Source organism: Eurosta solidaginis, chromosome 4, assembly GCF_040869045.1.
Source record: "Eurosta solidaginis isolate ZX-2024a chromosome 4, ASM4086904v1, whole genome shotgun sequence".
In the NCBI taxonomy this organism is placed as follows: domain Eukaryota; kingdom Metazoa; phylum Arthropoda; class Insecta; order Diptera; family Tephritidae; genus Eurosta; species Eurosta solidaginis.
The window spans coordinates 1,258,956-1,279,746 of NC_090322.1; the positions used below are offsets into that span (position 1 = coordinate 1,258,956).

General features: G+C 45.1%; 1 protein-coding gene across 1 annotated transcript; it reads right to left on the reverse strand.

Annotated features, from left to right (window-relative positions):
- Nucleotides 1-16: 16 nt before the first annotated feature.
- Nucleotides 17-20,188, reverse strand: ATP7 (copper-transporting ATPase 1). The gene is made up of 4 exons (XM_067779397.1): nucleotides 18,830-20,188; nucleotides 2,232-3,478; nucleotides 1,409-2,170; nucleotides 17-1,355 (listed from the first exon to the last, which is right to left on the reverse strand). The coding sequence occupies exons 1-4, from the start codon at nucleotides 19,974-19,976 to the stop codon at nucleotides 627-629; spliced, it is 3,885 nt and encodes a 1,294-aa protein (XP_067635498.1). The 5' UTR covers nucleotides 19,977-20,188; the 3' UTR covers nucleotides 17-626.
- Nucleotides 20,189-20,791: the final 603 nt, after the last annotated feature.

The following is a 20,791-nucleotide window of genomic DNA, read 5'->3' on the forward strand; positions in this document are numbered from 1 at the left end:
TAATAAACCCAAACTCTTTAGTTTTCGCTGATATAGGGTCTTTATTGGGAATCGATATGGAAGCTGTATTAATGAGTAAATATATTATAAAAGCATATGTATAAAAATCTATTATTTCGTAACAATTTCGAATGTATATACAGAATATGTTTTGCGTATTATATACATTTATTGGCTCGTCATTTCTTCCTTTAATTAGATTACATATTTGTGGTAAGGCAAAACATTACAAAAGAATTCTTATGTGTACAAAACCTAATGAATATTTGTTCTTGTCAAAGACCTGGCTTTCATCGAATTAGCGCCACAGAAGCATCAATACGTTTTCACTTAAATATGTGGGTGTATATCTACAAAGTAAATGCACTTTAAATTAGGCATACAACTTCAATAGTATTTGCAATTTAGTTTGATTGCTTAAATCGTAGAAGTGCCAGAACACGAAATTAACACAAAAAAAACCAAAAAATATGCATTTCAAAAACTGCGGTTCGCACTTAATCTTATAATTTACATGGTATAAGATATATACATATATATATAAACATACATAGATGATAACAAGTAAGGAAATGTTGCTCTTCGCGGTCTTTATGAAAAAATATAAAACTCTTACTTTCTTCGCTTCAAAGCTTTTGCATTTCCGTGTCCATTTTTATGTTCCTTGTTTTAACAATTTTTGGCGTGAACTCACCACCTTCTGTATCGAGCAAACTACCTTCATTGGGATCGTGGCGACTATTGGCAGTACCTTGCAGAAATATACGCGAAAAAAGAGAACTGCTGGAGCGATTTAATTTCGCGCGTGGCAAATCTTCTAGGCCGCGATGTAATGATAACTGATCCGGTTCGTGACCGCCACCACGCTCGAGCGTCAATTGTTTCATATATTCAGTTGTACGCAGCGAAGCTGCCGTGGGTTTGCGATAGCATTTGAGCATTAACGACGAACAGACCACTGATACAGAGCTGGCCGCCATCGCCACTGACGCCATCCATGGCTGCAAAGTGAAACCGAAAGGTGCAAATATTCCCGAAGCTAGCGGTATACCGAGTAAATTGTACATACTAGCAAATAGAAAGTTGTACCGTATACGGCGCACAGTGCGGCGCGACAGATCGAGGCAAGCCACCACGTCCAGTAGGTCGTTACGCATTAGCACCACATCCGCAGCTTCGGCTGCCACATCAGTGCCTGCCGCAATTGCGATGCCGACATCCGCTTGTGCCAATGCGGGACTGTCATTTACACCATCGCCAACCATTGCAACGCGCACACCACTTTCTTGAATTAATTGGATTTTGGCAACTTTGTGTGATGGCAAGACCTCAGCAAAGATTCGGTTGATGCCGACCTAAAAATGAATTATAGTTAGCATATTTTTTTGGTAAATGATGCACCACATACCTGGCGCGCAATACTAGCGGCTGTGTTCTCGTTATCGCCAGTCAGCAGTATTACGTTTATGCCCATTTTCTTTAGCGTATAGACGGCAAGATGCGCCTCGGGTTTAACCATGTCCGATACACCGTACATACAAATCAGTTGACCATTCATTGCGCACAACACAGCTGTGTGCCCTTTTGATTCCTCTTCGCTCATGCAGTTATCGATTTCGTCGGGTACCTCAATTGCATTTCGATGCATCCATTCGCGATTACCAATTAGAACATTTATCTCGCTGCCTAGCACCGTTGAAATAGCCTCTGCGTTATTGATGCCACCATCTAATTGCAATAACTGTTGCTGTTGCAGCTCCATTGTTTTACGTGTTGCCAATTGGGGTATGACCTCCTCAATGATAGCGCCGTTCTCGATGTGTACCACACTTGGATGCGAACGATAGTTATTTTCGTAATTGATTATTTTTTCAGCATTGCAGGCCTTACGCAGGGGTTGTTCATAATGCATTACGGTGACTTTGATGCCGCAACCAGGAACAGAAAGGAAATTATGTGCCTTGCCGAATGTTTGCACGCCCAACATTTCCTTAGAAAAGCGGACGATCGCCGTGGCTATAGGATGCTCACTATTTGACTCGGCAGCGCCAATAATGGTAAGAGCACGTGCCAAACTACATACAGCGGGTTTAACGAACATCACTAATTTCGAGGTCATGGGCACGCCGTGCGTTATGGTACCAGTTTTATCAAAGACAACTGTCTTCACCTAAGAAGAAAAATTAACTTTGTATGAAATATTTTCTCGAATTTCTAATCTAACAACACACCTTGTAAGCATTTTCTAAAGCTGTTGCACCTTTAACCAGTACGCCATTTATGGCTCCTGTACCTGTAGCTACCATTACTGCTGTCGGTGTAGCGAGTCCCAAAGCACATGGACACGCAATCGCCAACACACTTAGGGCACACTTAAAGGCATGACTTATGACAATTGCATTCCAATCCATGTGCATTTTATGTTCCATTGCGATCGGCACAAGATTGGGGTCTAAGAAGCCAGCTATCAGCCAACCGATTAAGGTAATGGTTGAGACTGCCACAACGAAGGGCACAAAATAACCAGCAATACGATCAGCCAGCTGTTGTATGGGCGCTTTGGAAGTTTGTGCATCCTCAACCAATCGTACAATTTGCGATAAAGTTGTATTCTCACCTGTGTGAGTAGCTAATATCAACAAGACCCCATTCTGATTGATTGATCCGCCAATAACGACTGAACCTTTACGTTTGGCTACTGGCATCGACTCGCCGGTAATGAGACTTTCATCACATGTGGAGTGACCATAAAGTACTTTGCCGTCAACGGGCACTTTGGCACCGGGTATAACTTTAAGAACATCGCCGCGCTGTACATAGTCTACCGAGATAATTTTTTCGGATTTTATATCAAAATCTGCAGTCACGTCAACCAACAATGCCTCAGCTGCTTTTAATGACAACAATTTGGAAAGTGCTTCTGAAGTTTTTCCCTTCGCAATATGCTCTAACCAGCGACCCAACGATATGAAAATTAGCAACATTGGCGGGGTATCAAAGAAGGTCAAAGGCGAGGAATTCTGTTCCATTAGCACAGCTGCTATGACGACTGCCAAAGAATAGAGATATGATATAGTGGTGACCATTGAAATGAGCACATCCATGTTTGTGGTGCCATGGCGTATTGCGCGTATAGATTGTACATAAAAATGCCAACCGCCAAGGAACTGAACAGGTGTCGAGAGCAGAAAAAGAACCAAATTCTCCATTGACAACCCAGGAACGACGCAACACATAGCTGCGTGCCCTTTCTCATTCATCTCAGCCATAAAATAGATCATGGCCACCATACATGGACCCCCGAAAATCAAAGACACGAGAAATGCATTACGCCATTTGGCAATCTCCTCTTTGTGCTGCAAATAGTCGTGTGTCATTTTATCTTTGCCACTGAGTAGACGTGCTTGGAAGCCCAGGTGTTCAATTGCCTCACAAATGCTGCGCGGTCCCGTCAACTCTGTGTTATAACGAAATTTACCTGAAAAAAGAACAAAGCGGGTTTTGTAAATAAGAAAAAAATTGTTTAATAACAATGCATAGTTTTCTGTTATGAAGGAAAACAAAAGAAAAAAAATGAGAAAGAAATAACTAAATGAAGAAATTAATTAAAGAAACACGTTCATATAAAGCGATGGTAAATAACCTAAGGACACCGATTTTTATATAAATATATATTTTTTTGGAGTAACTTATCGTGTCTAGCATTGTTAAATAGGCACGCATGGTGCTAGAATGGGGGCGACGACCTTCGACTTTTGTCGCAGCTGCAGATGTACAGAAGAGGAGAGTGCCCAGCACCTTCTCTGTAATTGTCCAGCGTTTAGTAGGCGTAGGTTGGCCATTCTTGGTAAACCTTTTCTACATGACCTTGCTGAGGTCTCTAGCTATGAAATCAAGGCTCTAGCAAAATATATAATTCCCACGAAGTGGTTTGACCCGCTTTAGGCAAGGTAGGGGTCCCCTTTGAGACCGTATAGGGTATTACAATGGGCCCGTTGGTGGCCTAAGTAGTGAGCTGTTACCATAGTGTCCAGTTCAGCACTTGCAACCTAACCTAACCTATCGTGCCTATTGCGGTAGCAAGCGGTTGCTTGCGGATTTATTTGCGACAAAAAGTTTGGCGATTGGAGTTTGAAAATCATGTATGAAATAAAACGAAAAAAAACTGCAAAAAAAGAGTTCCGGGAACGGGAGCTACTACATGTCTTATCCAAACCCCGAACGGCATCTACAAGCAAATGATTTTTCGCTGAGAAGCTCCTCATGCCAGAAATCGCACGGTGTATGTTTTCTATTTGAAACGACAAAAAAAATATTTTTTTAAGATTTCAGAAATTTGACAAAACAACATGAAAATTTAAATAAAAGCTTTAAAAAGCAATTTATTTTATTTTTTTTTTAATCCCACTGGCCATTATATTTTTAAATCTTGTATATATTTTTGTGCACGTCTACTGTATGCAAGTAATTGTAGGAGCATGCTCAAGAGTGCAACATCAGACTTAAGTCAATAAAGAATTCGACTTTATTTGATAAAAAATAATGTTTAGAAGAAGCGAGTGTAATGAGATTTAATAGAAATATGTATGCTGATGAAGTTAACATACACTTTCGGAGAGAATGGAATAAGTCCAATTATGGAGAAAAGTTCTGATGTTGGACACTTTATCAAATACACGAGAATGTAATTAAAATTTCAAATGTTTTAGAAAAAGATAAACAAAATTGTATTGATTCAAGCTGTTCCAATATGAAATAAGGTTAAAAATGTACATTCACATATGAAATTTCGCTAAGTACTGTTATAAACATTCTCACTATACAAGAAAAATAGTTGCTGACATATTTTGTGTCCTATTCATTTGTTAAATACTCCTTGGAAATGATTCTCAACTGATACCTACTTAAGTTATACGTATGAGAAAGGTTTGAAAAATCACTTGGGCTTATATTCAAACCTAGCATCTGAAATGTTGATCATTGCCAAAACCCAAGTCTGATAAATACCCTGAACTCGCAGATGAGGAAAGCACTCTCTCTAGGGAGATGCGGACCGTCCTCCGCAACGAGCAACTCCGTGGACGAAATTTATTGAACGATTCGCGAGAAGTTGAGCTGCGTTTCATTGAAATGTCAGCCATTGGTCTTGGAAAAAAACCCCGGATCACTCCAGTATATAGAACCGTTTGCCGTGGGAAGTCCGAAATGGCCGATAACCCGATCCCCCTTAATATTTATAAACAAAACCGTTAGGGGTCAGAATATACACGCGGTAGGTATGCCTGTCGTAAGAGGCGACTAAAATACTAGATTCAAGGGGCTGTGTAGCACAACCCTTCAGGTTGCCAGCGCAATATATAGCTTCTCCAAACGAAATTGTCAACCTCACCTATCCGCAGCGAATCCTGTTTCACTAAAAGACGAGGCTCTGGCGACCACAAGCTCCTCATGGAACTTGGGGTGGGGAGGGTTTAATGTGGCCACATAAATCGTTCCCGATGGTGCTGTGTTACCGGAGCGTACGGGATCTGTAATCGGCAAAGGACCATCACATCGATAACACTCCCCAAAGCCCTCGGGAGTAACCGTATCGTTACAACAACAACAACAGGCCTGAAACTTAAATTACTAAATACAAGTCATTATTGCAATCACTTATTTCTATTGAATATGCTGTCGGAATGCCATGTCAAAAGCATATTTACTAGCGTGACAAACGGGCGAGTCTGGGAGCCACTCATATAAGGGAGGTTGGAAAGGACGCGTTTCCAATCCTACAGTTCGCCCAGCGTAGGGCAATAAATTTCCTTACCATTACTTTCCTAAATACATAAGAAAACCAAGTAGGAAAGCGATCGGCGTAAACCTTTTATATGTATGCAAATAGCATAATACTATATTATGCCCTCAAAAGCACGATCAAATAATTGAATTTTCGAACAGCATTTTGAGTTGTTGTTGTAGCAATACTTGCCCCACCTAATAGCCGCGACCGATCACAAATTGTCATCAATATCCTCTAACGGGAGTCCAAGGAAACTTGCCGTTTCAACAGGGGTGGACCATAAGGAAAGGGGTGTTAGAGGCGTTGGTTCCACATTACAATCAAAGAGATGGTTGGTGTCATGTGGGGACACATTGCAAGCGGGGCATACATTTTGTATGTCGGGGTTGATTCTGGATAGGTAAGAGTTTAACCTGTTACAGTATCCAGAACGAAGTTGAGCAAGAGTGACACGCGTTTCCCTGGGGAGTATGCGTTCCTCTTCCGCGAGTTTTGGATACTTTTCTTTAAGTACTGGATTCACCGGGCAATTCCCGGCATAAAGGTCCGACGCCTGTTTATGGAGTTCACCAAGGACCTGCTTGTGTTTTTTCGCTTCATACGACTGGGTTCTCAGGTGCCGTATTTCCTCAAAATGGTTACGGAGATGACTCCTTAAGCCCCTAGGCGGTGCTGGTTCATCAATCAGATGTCTGTTGGGATGCCCAGGTTTCTGGGTATTCAACAGGAACTGTTTGGTCAGCATCTCATTTCTCTCCCTGATGGGGAGTATTCTCGCCTCATTATGCAGATGGTGTTCTGGGGACATAAGAAGACAGCCCGTGGCGATTCTGAGAGCAGTATTTTGGCAGGCCTGTAGTTTCTTCCAGTGGGTAATTTTTGGGCTTGGCGACCATATGGGTGACGCGTAGCACGTAATCGGCTGGCTAATTGCTTTGAATGTAGTCATGAGCATTTCTTTATCTTTTTCCCAGGTACTGCCAGCGAGGGATTTGAGGATTTTGTTACGGCTCTGAATTCTTGGAACAATTGCGGCTGCGTGCTCACCAAAATGTAGATCCTGATCAAACGTCACACCCAAGATTGTGGGGTGTAGGACAGTCGGTAGCGTAGTGCCATCGACGTGGATGTTCAAAATGGTCGACATTTGGGACGTCCATGTTGTAAATAAGGTGGCGGAAGATTTAGTCGGTGATAATGCCAGGTTTCGCGACGCGAAAAAACTGGAGAGATCAGGGAGGTAGCCGTTTATTTTATTGCATAGCGCATCGATCTTTGGGCCTGGGCCTGTGTCCATTATTGTGCAGTCATCGGCGTAGGAAACGATTGTGACTCCTTCCGGTGGTGAAGGTAGCTTAGATATGTAGAAATTAAACAAAAGTGGGGATAGGACTCCACCCTGTGGCACCCCTTGTTTAATTCTCCTTGGTTTTCATGTTTCGTTTCTAAATTGCACCGATGCCTGCCGACCACCCAGATAATTTGCGGTCCACCTTTTAAAACATGGGGGAAGGGTAGACCCTTCCAGGTCTTGTAGTAACGAGCCATGGTTGACCGTTTCAAAAGCTTTTGATAGGTCTAGCGCTACGAGTACTGTTCTATGGTGGGGGTATTGATTTAAACCGCAATTTATCTGGGTGCTAATGGCATTTAGCGCGGTGGTATAGTGCTATGGAGTTTTCTGAAGCCATGCTGATGAGGGGCTAGCTGCAAATTTGCTTGGAAATAAGGGAGCAAAATGGCTTCAAGCTTCTTTGCCACTGGCGATAGGAGAGATACGGACGATACTACTCACCTATGTTAGCTGGTTCCCAGGCTTTAGTAGCGGGACCACCTTGGCCATTTTCCATTTCTCGGGTATGACAAAGGTGGAAAGAGACAGGTTGAAGACATGCGCTAAATATTTGAAACCCTCTTTCCCTAGGCTTTTAAGCATCGGCATGGCTATGCCGTCTGGGCCCACTGCTTTGGATGGTTTAGCGCGACCAATGGCGTCCTAAACCTCTTTAGCGGTGATCGTGATTGGTGACGCGCTGAATTTGTGTTTATGTGCGTGTCTATTGGCTCTCCGTCTATCTTTGTCGACCGTAGGATGCATTATATATTGTCGGCAGAAAGCGCTCGCGCATTTTTTCGCATCCGACAGCACCTTATCGCCAAAGGCGATGGAAACTTTGTCTTTGTGCTTAGTCGGATTCGATAGGGACTTTACGGTGGACCAAAGTTTACCTACACCGGTAGAGAGGTTACAACCTCTTAGGTGCTCTTCCCATTTCGCCCGCTTGTGTTCGTCCACAAGCAATCTGATGCGTTGGTTTATATCCCTTATTTGGGGGTCGCCTGCATCAAGCTGTCTTATAAGGTCGCGTTACCTCGCTAAGCTCACGGCCTCCGCCGGGAAGTGGGGCCGGATTTCGGGAATTCTCCCGGCGGGAATGCAATTTGCCGAGGCGGATTCAATGACCTTACGGAAGGCACACTCCCCTTGGCGGGCATCAGTCGGGATAGGGAGGGCAGCAAAGCTGCTGTCTGTTGCAGATTTATATTCTTCCCACTTTCCTTTTTTGAAGTTTATGAAAGTGCGTTTTTCGGTGACGATGAAGTCGGCGGTACGCTCGAACGAAATAAGTATGGGCAGGTGGTCGGATGCCAATGTTACCATCGGCTGCCAGTTGACGCAGTTTACGAGTTCTGCGCTCACGATTGAGATGTCTGGCGAGCTATGACAGCTTCCTACCATACGTGTGGGGGCGTCTCCGTTTATTGTGCAGAACGTCGTTTCTTCTATTTGATCCGCCAACATCTCACCCCTACTGTCCGCCCGCAAGTTTGAATGCCATAGGTCGTGATAGGCATTGAAATCGCCTAAGATAATGCGATTGTTGCCAGTGAGTAAGGCCTCGATATTAGGGCGGTATCCACTGGGGCAACAGGTGACAGGAGGAATGTAGATGTTGATGATTTCTAGATTTGCATCGCCTGACCGGACAGATAGGCCTTGACGTTTTAAGACATTGTCCCTGCGGTCGATGCTAGGATCAAATATATAATATTGCACAGAGTGGTGTATAATAAACGCGAGGCCGCCTCCATTTCCGCTCTCGCGGTCTTTCCTGTGGACATTATACCCAGAGCAGGTCTGCAATGCAGATCTTGCTGTGAGTTTAGTCTCTTGAATCGCAGCAATGCGGATGTTGTGCCGCTTCATGAAATCGACTATCTCCGTAATCTTCCCCGTTAGTCCATTACAGTTTAACTGCAGAATTCTGAAGTGCATGAGGGGTGACGCCGCCACTCTAGGGGTAAGTGACGGGTGACTACGCCTAGGTTGTGGAAGGCCAGGACGCAATTGCTGTTGTGGCCTTGGGACTGGGCGCCCTTGGGCAAGCATTGGGGTACCCGGATGATTTGGGTTTGCGACCTGGCAGCATGGCGCGATGAAACCCGTCGAGGGGTTGCCGTCGCGGAGACCAGAACATCTAGGAAAGTGGCACCACCCAAGGCAGGAACTGCATTGAGCGGATGTCGCAAACCTATATATTCTGTGCTGGCAGACGGTGCAAACGGAGGTAGGGACTAAGAGTCTGTTTCCCTGACCTGCACGATTGCTGCCAGAAAAGAGGGGGGAGAAGAAGACGGGGGCAGGGGCTGATGCTCAGCATTGCTACCAGCTCTACTACGAAGGTAGTAGTTATGAGTGGTATCAGCTGTTAGAGTTGTTGGCGCCGTGGGGCGCGAGCAGCAGCGGGTACTTGATGTGGCTTGCTGAGCAGCGAGGCTGCTGGAAGGTAGCGGGGGGGGGGGGGGGCGCTTAGGCGAAGCCTATTTGTTTGATTTTGTTCCACTTTTCTTTTGTATTCAAAGCAGAACTAAACTTATACTTAAAATAATTTGCCTTGGCCAGCCTTATGGCTTTGTTTGCAGTAAGCCGAGCTGTTTTAAAGCAGCTATGCGCTTCGACTGTTTTGTACCTTTTCCACCGTGAGTAAGCTTGGTTACGAAGGTGGATAAGGTGTTTTAATGTAGCATTGAACCAAGGGCTATTCTTGTATTTAGGTGTTTTTATTTTTAGTGGAACGTGATCATCGAATAACTTATTTATATTATCCTGCAGAAACTTTGTCTGGTCATCAACCGATGTTAACGTACGAATCAAGCTCCATTCAACCGACTCAACGGACTCAGCAAGAGAATAATAATCTATATTTCTGTAATCGCGATACGCGAACGAACTTGGCCTACATGATGTTTGGAAGTTGTAGTTTAGGAATATCAGGTCGTGTTTTGAGAAGCAGGAGGCGGATAGTTGCGTGTAGTGAATCATTTTATGAAGATCATTGACAAAAAATAAATCTAATAGAGAAGAGTTAGTATTTGTGAAATGCGTTGGTATAGCACAGTTTGTGGGAAAAGGTCCTAGAGATTCCATGCTTTGTTTTAAAGTGGCATCCACCAGTAGGTTACTATTAAAATCTCCAGCGATGATAATATTGTCATAGTCTAATAGTAACGATTGAAGAAATTCAATAAACGCGGAAAAATCTACTAGTCGATTCGGTCTATATGCACAGCCGATAGGAAGCCGACTATTATTATCAGAAAACATATGAACAAACACATATTCCACAGGATCACCTGGACTAGAACAACAACACAATTTACAGGACATACTACTTTTTACATATATCGCAACACCACCACCATGACCACTTCTATCAACTCTGAAAAGTTGGTATCCATTTATCTTCACCATATCATTTCTATGAAACGAAGAAAACCATGTTTCTGAAACACATATGACATCAATATCGGAGCCTTCTGACAGAAACCTCAACTCGTCAAGCTTTTTATAAAGGCTTTGCGTATTGATATGAATAACTTTCAGCCCGTTGGCTTTTTTGCTGACTATGCGCAACAAAGTAGATAGACAGTCTTTGGAACTCGGGGACTCATTATCGGAGACCAACATTATAAAAATAATTAAGTGAATAATTTACACTGAATTTGGCTAACAACATAATTAATGATTTTTATTTATTTTATTTATTTATTTATTTAGTCTAGTAACAAATGTTTAGTACAGACACTTATGACTAAATTACAGAGACCAGCTTATATTTAGCAATGGAAAACACTAGCAAAAAGAATTTATATTATTACAGATTAAGTAATTTTTTAGTTTAAGTTGAAAAGCGTATTTTGAGTCGGAGAAATCAATATCCAAAACACTTGAGAAGCAATTAATTTCTGATAGGGCTCTGTTAATAGGTTCTTTTGAGTTATAAACAGCTACTCAGCCCTATGAAAAACATTTCAAAGTGGCGGAGGTTTCTACAGGGAGTATTTAAGCATAGTCTTCCAAGAAGCAGCGCGCAGTCAATTTTGCCCGTGAAAAGATCGAAAATGAACAACGAGGCCAAAAGAATTCTGCGATTGTTAAGGGATAATAAGGATATTAGTTGGCATCGAGACTCATAAGACGGGATCGGTTCAGAGAAACGTAATGAAATAAGCGCGAAGCGCATAAAGATTTTTTGAACCCGCTCCAGGCGGTTGATGTGAACTGTGTGGTAGGGCCGCCAAATGAAAGCCGCATACTCAAGTTTGCGAAAAGGCGTCTGACAAAAGCAAGAATTGAAAGCGCCTTCGAAATTGTGAAGCTGACGTGAGTGTTAAAATTAAACTTTGAGTCGAAGAAGTATACCCCCAAGTCTTTAACTTCAAGAGTCGTTCGAAGAAAGGTTTATGCAATATGATAGGAGGTATGAAGTGGCCTCAGCAGTTTACCATACGTCACAGTGTGGCACTTACTTATATTAAGGAAAAGACGGTTCTTAACACACTAGATATAAAGCTTATTAATCTCAGATTGAAGAACAACGACATCATTATAACAACTGATCTCAGAATAGATCTTGAGATCATCAGCATAAAGCAGAAATTTGATAGATGAGAAGCAAGAGCTAATGTCATTAATGAACAAGATAAATAGTAAAGGGCCAAGAATACTGCCCTGGGGCACTCCAGAGGTGGCCCAAAATGGTTTCTAATGGTTTTGTGATGTTGTGCGTGTCTATTGGCTCTCCGTCTATCTTTGGCGACCGTAGGATGCATTATATATTGTCGGCAGAAAGCGCTCGCGCATTTTTTCGCATCCGACAGCACTTTGTCGCCAAAGGCGATGGAAACTTTGTTGTTGTTGTTGTTGTTGTTGTAGCAATGCTCGCCCCACCTAATAGCCGCGACCGATCACAAATTGTCATCAATATCCTCTAACGGGAGTCCAAGGAAACTTGCCGTTTCAACAGGGGTGGACCATAAGGAAAGGGGTGTTACGAGGCGTTGGTTCCACATTACAATTAAAGAGATGGTTGGTGTCATGTGGGGACACATTGCAAGCGGGGCATACATTTTGTATGTCGGGGTTGATTCTGGATAGGTAAGAGTTACAGTATCCAGAACGAAGTTGAGCAAGAGTGACACGCATTTCCCTGGGGAGTATGCGTTCCTCTTCCGCGAGTTCTGGATATTTTTCTTCAAGTACTGGATTCACCGGGCAATTCCCGACATAAAGGTCCGACGCCTGTCTATGGAGTTCACCAAGGACCTGCTTGTGTTTTTTCGCTTCATACGGCTGGGTTCTCAGGTGCCGTATTTCCTCAAAATGCTTACGGAGATGACTCCTTAGGCCCCTAGGCGGTGCTGGTTCGTCAATCAGATGTCTGTTGGGATGCCCAGGTTTCTGGGTATTCAACAGAAACTGTTTGGTCAGCATCTCATTTCTCTCCCTGATGGGGAGTATTCTCGCCTCATTATGCAGATGGTGTTCTGGGGACATAAGAAGACAGCCCGTGGCGATTCTGAGAGCAGTATTTTGGCAGGCCTGTAGTTTCTTCCAGTGGGTAGTTTTTAGGCTTGGCGACCATATGGGTGACGCGTAGCACGTAATCGGCTGGCTAATTGCTTTGTATGTGGTCATGAGCGTTTCTTTATCTTTTCCCCAGGTACTGCCAGCAAGGGATTTGAGGATTTTATTACGGCTCTGAATTCTCGGAACAATTGCGGTTGCGTGCGCACCAAAATGTAGATCCTGATCAGAAGTCACACCCAAGATCTTGGGGTGTAGGACAGTCGGTAGCGTAGTGCCATCGACGTGGATGTTCAATATGGTCGACATTTGGGGCGTCCATATTGTAAATAAGGTCGCGGAAGATTTAGTCGGTGACAATGCCAGGTTTCGCGAGGCGAAAAAACTGGAGAGATCAGGGAGATAGCCGTTTATTTTATTGCATAGCTCATCGATCTCTGGGCCTGGGCCTGTGGCCATTATTGTGCAGTCATCGGCGTAGGAAACGATTGTGACTCCTTCCGGTCGTGAAGGTACTTAGATATGTAGAAATTAAACAAAAGTGAGGATAGGACACCACCCTGTGGCACCCCTTGTTTAATTCTCCTTGGTTTTGATGTTTCGTTTCTGAATTGCACCGATGCCTGTGGCACCCCTTGTTTAATTCTCCTTGGTTTTGATGTTTCGTTTCTGAATTGCACCGATGCCTGCCGACCACCCAGATAATTTGCGGTCCACCTTTGAAGACATGGGGGAAGGGTAGACCCTTCCAGGTCTTGCAGTAATGAGCCATGGTTGACCGTATCAAAGGCTTTTGATAGGTCTAGCACTACGAGTACTGTTCTATGGTGGGGGTATTGATTCAAACCGCAATTTATCTGGGTGCTAATGACATTTAGCGCGGAGGTAGTGCTATAAAGTTTTCTGAAGCCATGCTGCTGAGGGGCTAGCTGCAAATGTGCTCGGAAATAAGGGAGCAAAATGGCTTCAAGCGTCTTTGCCACTGGCGATAGGAGAGATACGGACGATACTACTCACCTATGTTAGCTGGTTTCCCAGGCTTTAGTAGCGGGACCACCTTGGCCATTTTCCATTTCTCGGGTATGGCAAAGGTGGAGAGAGACAGGTTGAAGACATGCGCTAAATATTTGAAACCCTCTTTCCCTAGGTTTTTAAGCATCGGCATGGCTATACCGTCTGGGCCCACTGATTTGGATGGTTTAGCGCGACCAATGGCGTCCTCAACCTCTCTAGCGGTGATGGTGATTGGTGACGCGCTGAATTTGTGTTTATGTGCGTGTCTATTGGCTCTCCGTCTATCTTTGTCGACCGTAGGATGCATTATATATTGTCGGCAGAAAGCGCTCGCGCATTTTTCCGCATCCGACAGCACCTTATCGCCAAAGGCGATGGAAACTTTGTCTTTGTGCTTAGTCGGATTCGATAGGGACTTTACGGTGGACCAAAGTTTACCTATACCGGTAGAGAGGTTACAACCTCTTAGGTGCTCTTCCCATTTCGCCCGCTTGTGTTCGTCCACAAGCAATCTGATGCGTTGGTTTATATCCCTTATTTGGGGGTCGCCTGGATCAAGCTGTCTTATAAGGTCGCGTTCCCTCGCTAAGCTCGCGGCCTCCGCCGGGAAGTGGGCCGGATTTCGGGAATTCTCCTGGCGGGAATGAAATGTGCCGAGGCGGATTCAATGAGCTTACGGAAGGCACGCTCCCCTTGGCGGGCATCAGTCGGGATAGGGAGGGCAGCAAAGCTGCTGTCTGTTGCAGATTTATATTCTTCCCACTTTCCTTTTTTGAAGTTTATTAAAGTGCGTTTTTCGGTGACGATGAAGTCGGCGGTACGCTCGAACGAAATAAGTATGGGCAGGTGGTCGGATGCCAATGTTACCATCGGCTGCTAGTTGACGCAGTTTACGAGTTCTGCGCTCACGATTGAGATATCTGGCGAGCTATGACAGCTTCCTACAATACGTGTGGGGGCGTCTCCGTTTATTGTGCAGAACGTCGTTTCTTCTATTTGATCCGCCAACATCTCACCCCTACTGTCCGCCCGCAAGTTTGAATGCCATAGGTCGTGATGGGCATTGAAATCGCCTAAGATAATGCGTTTGTTGCCAGTGAGTAAGGCCTCGATTTTAGGGCGGTATCCACTGGGGCAACAGGTGACAGGAGGGATGTAGATGTTGATGATTTCTAGATTTGCATCGCCTGACCGGACAGATAGGCCTTGACGTTCTAAGACATTGTCCCTGCGGTCGATGCCAGGATCAAATATATGATATTGCACAGAGTGGTGTATAATAAACGCGAGGCCGCCTCCATTTCCGCTCTCGCGGTCCTTCCTGTGGACATTATACCCAGAGCAGGTCTGCAATGGAGATCTTGCTGTGAGTTTAGTCTCTTGAATCGCAGCAATGCGGATGTTGTGCCGCTTCATGAAATCGACTATCTCCGTAATCTTCCCAGTTAGTCCATTACAGTTTAACTGCAGAATTCTGAAGTGCATGAGGGGTGACGCCGCTACTCTAGGGGTAAGTGACGGGTGACTATGCCTAGGTTGTGGAAGGCCAGGACGCAATTGCTGTTGTGGCCTTGGGACTGGGCGCCCTTGGGCAAGCATTGGGGTACCCGGATGATTTGGGTTTGCGACCTGGCAACATGGCGCGATGAAACCCGTCGAGGGGTTGCCGTCACGGAGACCAGAACATCTAGGAAAGTGGCACCACCCAAGGCAGGAGCTGCATTGAGCGGATGTCGCAAACCTATATATTCTGTGCTGGCAGACGCTGCAAACGCAGGGAGGGACTAAGAGTCTGTTTCCCTGACCTGCACGATTGCTGCCAGAAAAGAGGGGGGAGAAGAAGACGGGGGCAGGGGCTGATGCTCAGCATTGCTACCAGCTCTACTACGAAGGTAGTAGTTATGAGTGGTATCAGCTGTTTGAGTTGTTGGCGCCGTGGGGCGCGAGCAGCAGCGGGTACTTGTTGTGGCTTGCTGAGCAGCGAGGCTGCTGGAAGGTAGTGGAGGGGCACTTAGGCGTAGACTACGGGACGCCCTTGGTCGTGAGCAGCAAGGAGCCACAAAATATTTATAAAAGTTACGTGGACGTCGGGTTTTAGGATCAAGCCCAGAACAACCTGTCCGATGCAACCATCCCTTGCACGAGACACACTGAACGAACTGGAAACTTTGTCTTTGTGCTTAGTCGGATTCGATAGGGACTTTACGGTGGACCAAAGTTTACCCACACAGGTAGAGAGGTTACAACCTCTTAGGTCCTCCTCCCATTTCGCCCGCTTGTGTTCGTCCACAAGCAATCTGATGCGTTGGTTTATATCCCTTATTTGGGGGTCGCCTGGATCAAGCTGTCTTATAAGGTCACGTTCTCTCGCTAAGTTTGCGGCCTCCGCCGGGAAGTGGGGCCGGATTTCGGGAATTCTCCCGGCGGGAATGAAACGTGCCGAGGCGGATTCAATGACCTTACGGAAGGCACGCTCCCATTGGCGGGCATCAGTCGGGATAGGGAGGGCAGCAAAGCGGCTGTCTGTAAAAGATTTATATTCTTCCCACTTTCCTTTTTTGAAGTTTATGAAAGTACGTTTTTCGGTGACGATGAAGTCGGCGATACGCTCGAGCGAAATAAGTATGGGCAGGTGGTCGGATGCCAATGTTACCATCGGCTGCCAGTTGACGCAGTTTACGAGTTCTGCGCTCACGATTGAGATATTTGGCGAGCTGTGACAGCTTCCTACCATACGTGTGGGGGCGTCTCCGTTTATTGTGCAGAAAGTCGTTTCTTCTATTTGATCCGCCAACATCTCACCCCTACTGTCCGCCCGCAAGTTTAAATGCCATAGAACATGATGGGCATTGAAATCGCCTAAGATAATGCGATTGTTGCTAGTGGGTGAGGCCCTGATATTAGGGCGGTATCCACTGGGGCAACAGGTGGCAGGAGGGATGTAGATGTTGATGATTTCTAGGTTTGCATCGCCTGACCGGACAGATAGGCCTTGACGTTCTAAGACATTGTTCCTGCGATCGATGCCAGGATCAAATATATAATATTGCACAGAGTGGTGTATGATAAACGCGAGGCCGCCTCCATTTCCGCTCTCGCGGTCTTTCCTGTGGACATTATACCCAGAGCAGGTCTGCAATGCAGATCTTGCTGTGAGTTTAGTCTCTTGAATCGCAGCAATGCGGATGTTGTGCCGCTTCATGAAATCGACTATCTCCGTAATCTTCCCAATTAGTTCATTACAGTTTAACTGCAGAATTCTGAAGTGCATAAGGGGAGACGCGGCCACTCTGGGGGTAAGTGACGGGTGACTACGCCTGGGTTGTGGAAGGCCAGGACGCAATTGCTGTTGTGGCCCTGGGACTGGGCTTCCTTGGGCAAGCATTGGGGTACCCGGATGATTTGGGTTTGCGACCTGGCAACACGGCGCGATGAAACCCGTCGGGGCTTGCCGTCGCGGAGACCAGAACGTCTAGGATAGTGGCACCACCCAAGGCAGGATCTGCATTGGGCGGATGTCGCAAACCTATATATTCTGTGCTGGCAGACGGTGCAAACGGAGGTAGGGACTCAGTCTGTTTCCCTGACCTGCACGATTACTGCCGGTAAAGAGGGGGGGGGGGGGGGAGAAGACGGGGGCAGGGGCTCATGCTCAGCATTGCTACCAACTCTACTACGAAGGTAGTAGTTATGAGTGGTATCAGCTTTTTGAGTTGTTGGCGCCGTGGGGCGCGAGCAGCAGCGGGTGGGATTCAAGGGGTTGTGTAGCGCAACATATAGCTTCTCCAACCCAATTGTCAACCTCACCTTCGAGCGGCGAATCCCGTTTCACTAACAGACGAGGCTCTGGCGACCCCAAGCTCCTCATGGAACTTGGGGGTGGGGAGGGAGGGATGGCCTGAAGGTTCAATGTGGCCATATAAATCGTTCCCGAGATGGTCGGGCCAGCACCTTAATGGTGCTGTGTTACCGCAGCGTATCGGATCTGTATCCGTCAAAGGACCATCACATCGATAACACTCCCCAAAGCCTTCGGGGAGAAACCTAATCGCTACAACAACAACAACAACAACAACAGCAGCGGGTACTATGTCTTGCTGAGCAGCGCGGCTGTTGGAAGGTAGTGGGGGCGCTTAGGCGTAGACTACGGGACGCCCTTGGGCGTGAACAGCAAGGAGCCACAAAAGGTTTATAAAAGTTACGTGGACGTCGGGTTTTGGGATCAAGCCCAGAACAACCTGTCCGATGCAACCATCCCTTGCACGAGATACACTGAACATAGTATGACCGTCCTAAAAAGATTCTTTTCCGGCAGATGCAGCAAAACCATTTCTCAGGACCGGGGTCAGGAGACGGACCCGGATTGGATTCGATGCCTTCGCGGAGTAAGAGAGTATGGAGCAGTCCTGCTGCAAGGAGCTGCTGGGAGGATGACAATTTGTGGGAGGGACGCAACAAATTAAATAGGGTCACACTGAAATGACAGTCCTTGGTCGGGAAAAATCCCGAGTCCCTCCGGTACATAGAACCGACTGCCTTGGGAAGCGAGCATTTTGAGTCGATTTGCTTTGTATTGCAATTTATATAAAAATATGCTCATATTGTTAGATTAAAATTTTTTTTTGTAGCGAAACGAAATCTGAATGGGGTCGAAATATTTGTTCTTTTTATTAGACGCATGAGTAACTCTGATAACAGTAATCATGATAAATGATAATTAATGAACATTGCGCGTTGTCAATAGCCGTAGATATGGAAATTTGTCGAAATGCGGTGGGGAAAAGAGGAAACAAGGCCTTGAAAATTAGGCTGTAGAGTACACGGCTTTAATTAATTGTGAATGGCTGGAATGCTTATATTTTGCAGAACGCATGTAATCGGGCACACCTCATAATTCTAACCAACAGAATTCAAAAAAAAATGTTGTTCGACTTTAATATTCATTACACTTTAGCTTTATTATCCGTAACTGGATTTATTTTCATTCACTTTTTTAATGTTCAGTATTTTGCATCACATCAAACGCAACTCTATGAGAAACAATGAAAATTACTACGTTGACCGACCAGTTTTTATGACGCATTACTCTTTGGTGCGTTTCGTAGTTTAATAAATTTGTCTAATATATCCATTACGTATTTTATTGCCAAGAGCATACTTACCTCTTCGTGTCATTAGCGTAACGGAAGCTGAGGTCACGCCTTTCACTTTGCGAACGTGATTTTCGATTTTGTTCACACAGGACGCACAGGTCATCCCAGTGATTTCGATTTCCAACTCAGCTTCACCATTACCTGGCTCATCAATAATTTCTGCAGGAAATCCCAGTTCAGTTATAGATTTAGCAATATTTTCCGCAGTCAGCACATTTGCATTGTATTTAACTTCCGCCTTTGCAGCGAGTAACGCCACAAGGATGCTATCCAAGCCATATATTTTTCGGCAGTGTTTCTCAATGGTTGCCACACAACTGGCGCAAGTCATGCCACGTATGTGTAGTATGCATTTCGATAGCGCTTCATCAACCGAAACTGCGGCATGATCTTTTGTAGGCGATGGTGTACGTATTTCAGGATGTGCACTAGACACGTGTTGCTTTTGTGGTGAAGCTGAAATACGCCTTGGCGAGTGCTTACGTGTATCCCCTCTGCTTCTTGCTTTATTATCGTCCACCCACACACTCGCTTCGAATCCCATGTCATCAATCATTTCAGCTATTTTTGGAGGCGTTAAACGTGCGGCATCAAACTCTACCGTTGCGCATTTGTCATCTAGACTTACACTTATACTTATTATACCCGGTTTGGTGCCTATATTTTCTTCAATGTTACGCACACAGGAGTTGCACGTCATGCCAATCACGTGTATTTGGGTTCTATCGACATCCACGGCTACAGTTTCCTCAGCCCTATTTGCAACATCCCCAACTGGAGATTTGTATGGGCAATCGAAGCCCATTTCCTCTATTTCAAATGCAATTTTTGTTGGGTCTGTTTGCTGCGGATTGTAGTCGAAATATCCGGCATTTTCTTCTAGGATTACACGCACATTTTCTACGCCTGGTTTCTGTGCTAGGGTGCCTTCAATATTCTTTACACAGCTTTGGCAAGTCATGCCCTCTATTGGCAGGCGGATCTGATGGTTTTGGGAGTTTTCCATTCTGTTTCGAGCTTCAGGGCTTTTTAATATCCGCTGTGGACTGCTGCCCGCACCATTGTTTGTAATGTTACTCTCTCCGCCCCTAAATTGCACCACACCAATATTGGGGCTTGGGGAATTCCTATTTGCTGCTCTTTCTAATTCGTTCATGGCTTTTTTCACTTCGCCTTTTGGCAAATCGTTTGTTGTCGAACAAAAAACTTATAAATTTATCGATTCAAAGTTTCACTTTATAGCCACTGTTCTAAATACTACAATAATATAGATTACTTCCAAATTTTCATTGTTTTTATTTATTCCGCGAAGTTTACCCGTTCAACAAATTTGTGAAACTCGTCAACTTGTAAAAAATTTGTTTGACAAATGCTCAGCGACACCCAGCGAGAGCTGCCACCCGTTCGAAATGCACAACCCAGTTAAATAAAGTTTTGCCAATTGAATTGTTGAAGAGTGGTGTGTGCAATGGATAAATTTTGTCGGGTTGTGCGCAAAAATAAACAAACTAAGGTTTGCGTATTTGTTGCAATTCAATTGATAATAAAAAAAATCTAAGGCGCGATAACCTCCGAAGAGATCTAAGGCCGAGCTTCTCTTCCAATTTGCGTCGTGCCCCTCTTGATTTTCCCAACAAATTGGCCGGACGGGACCTACATGTTTTATGCAGACTCCGAACGGCATCTGCAAGGCAGATGAGTTTTCACTGAGAGCTTTTCATGGCAGAAATACACCCGGAGCACTTGCCAAACACTGCCGAGGGGCGACCCCGCTTAGAAAATTTTTCTTCTAATTGAAAAACCTTATTTCTAAAATTTTGATGTTGCTTTTCCCGGGGTGTGAACCCAGAGCATACGGTGTGGTAGGCTGAGCACGCTACCATCACACCACGGTGGCCGCCAATGCAATTCAATTGAGGCTTATTAATATTCGGCACCAATATTAGCCGTGTTTTTTTACACGCGTATACG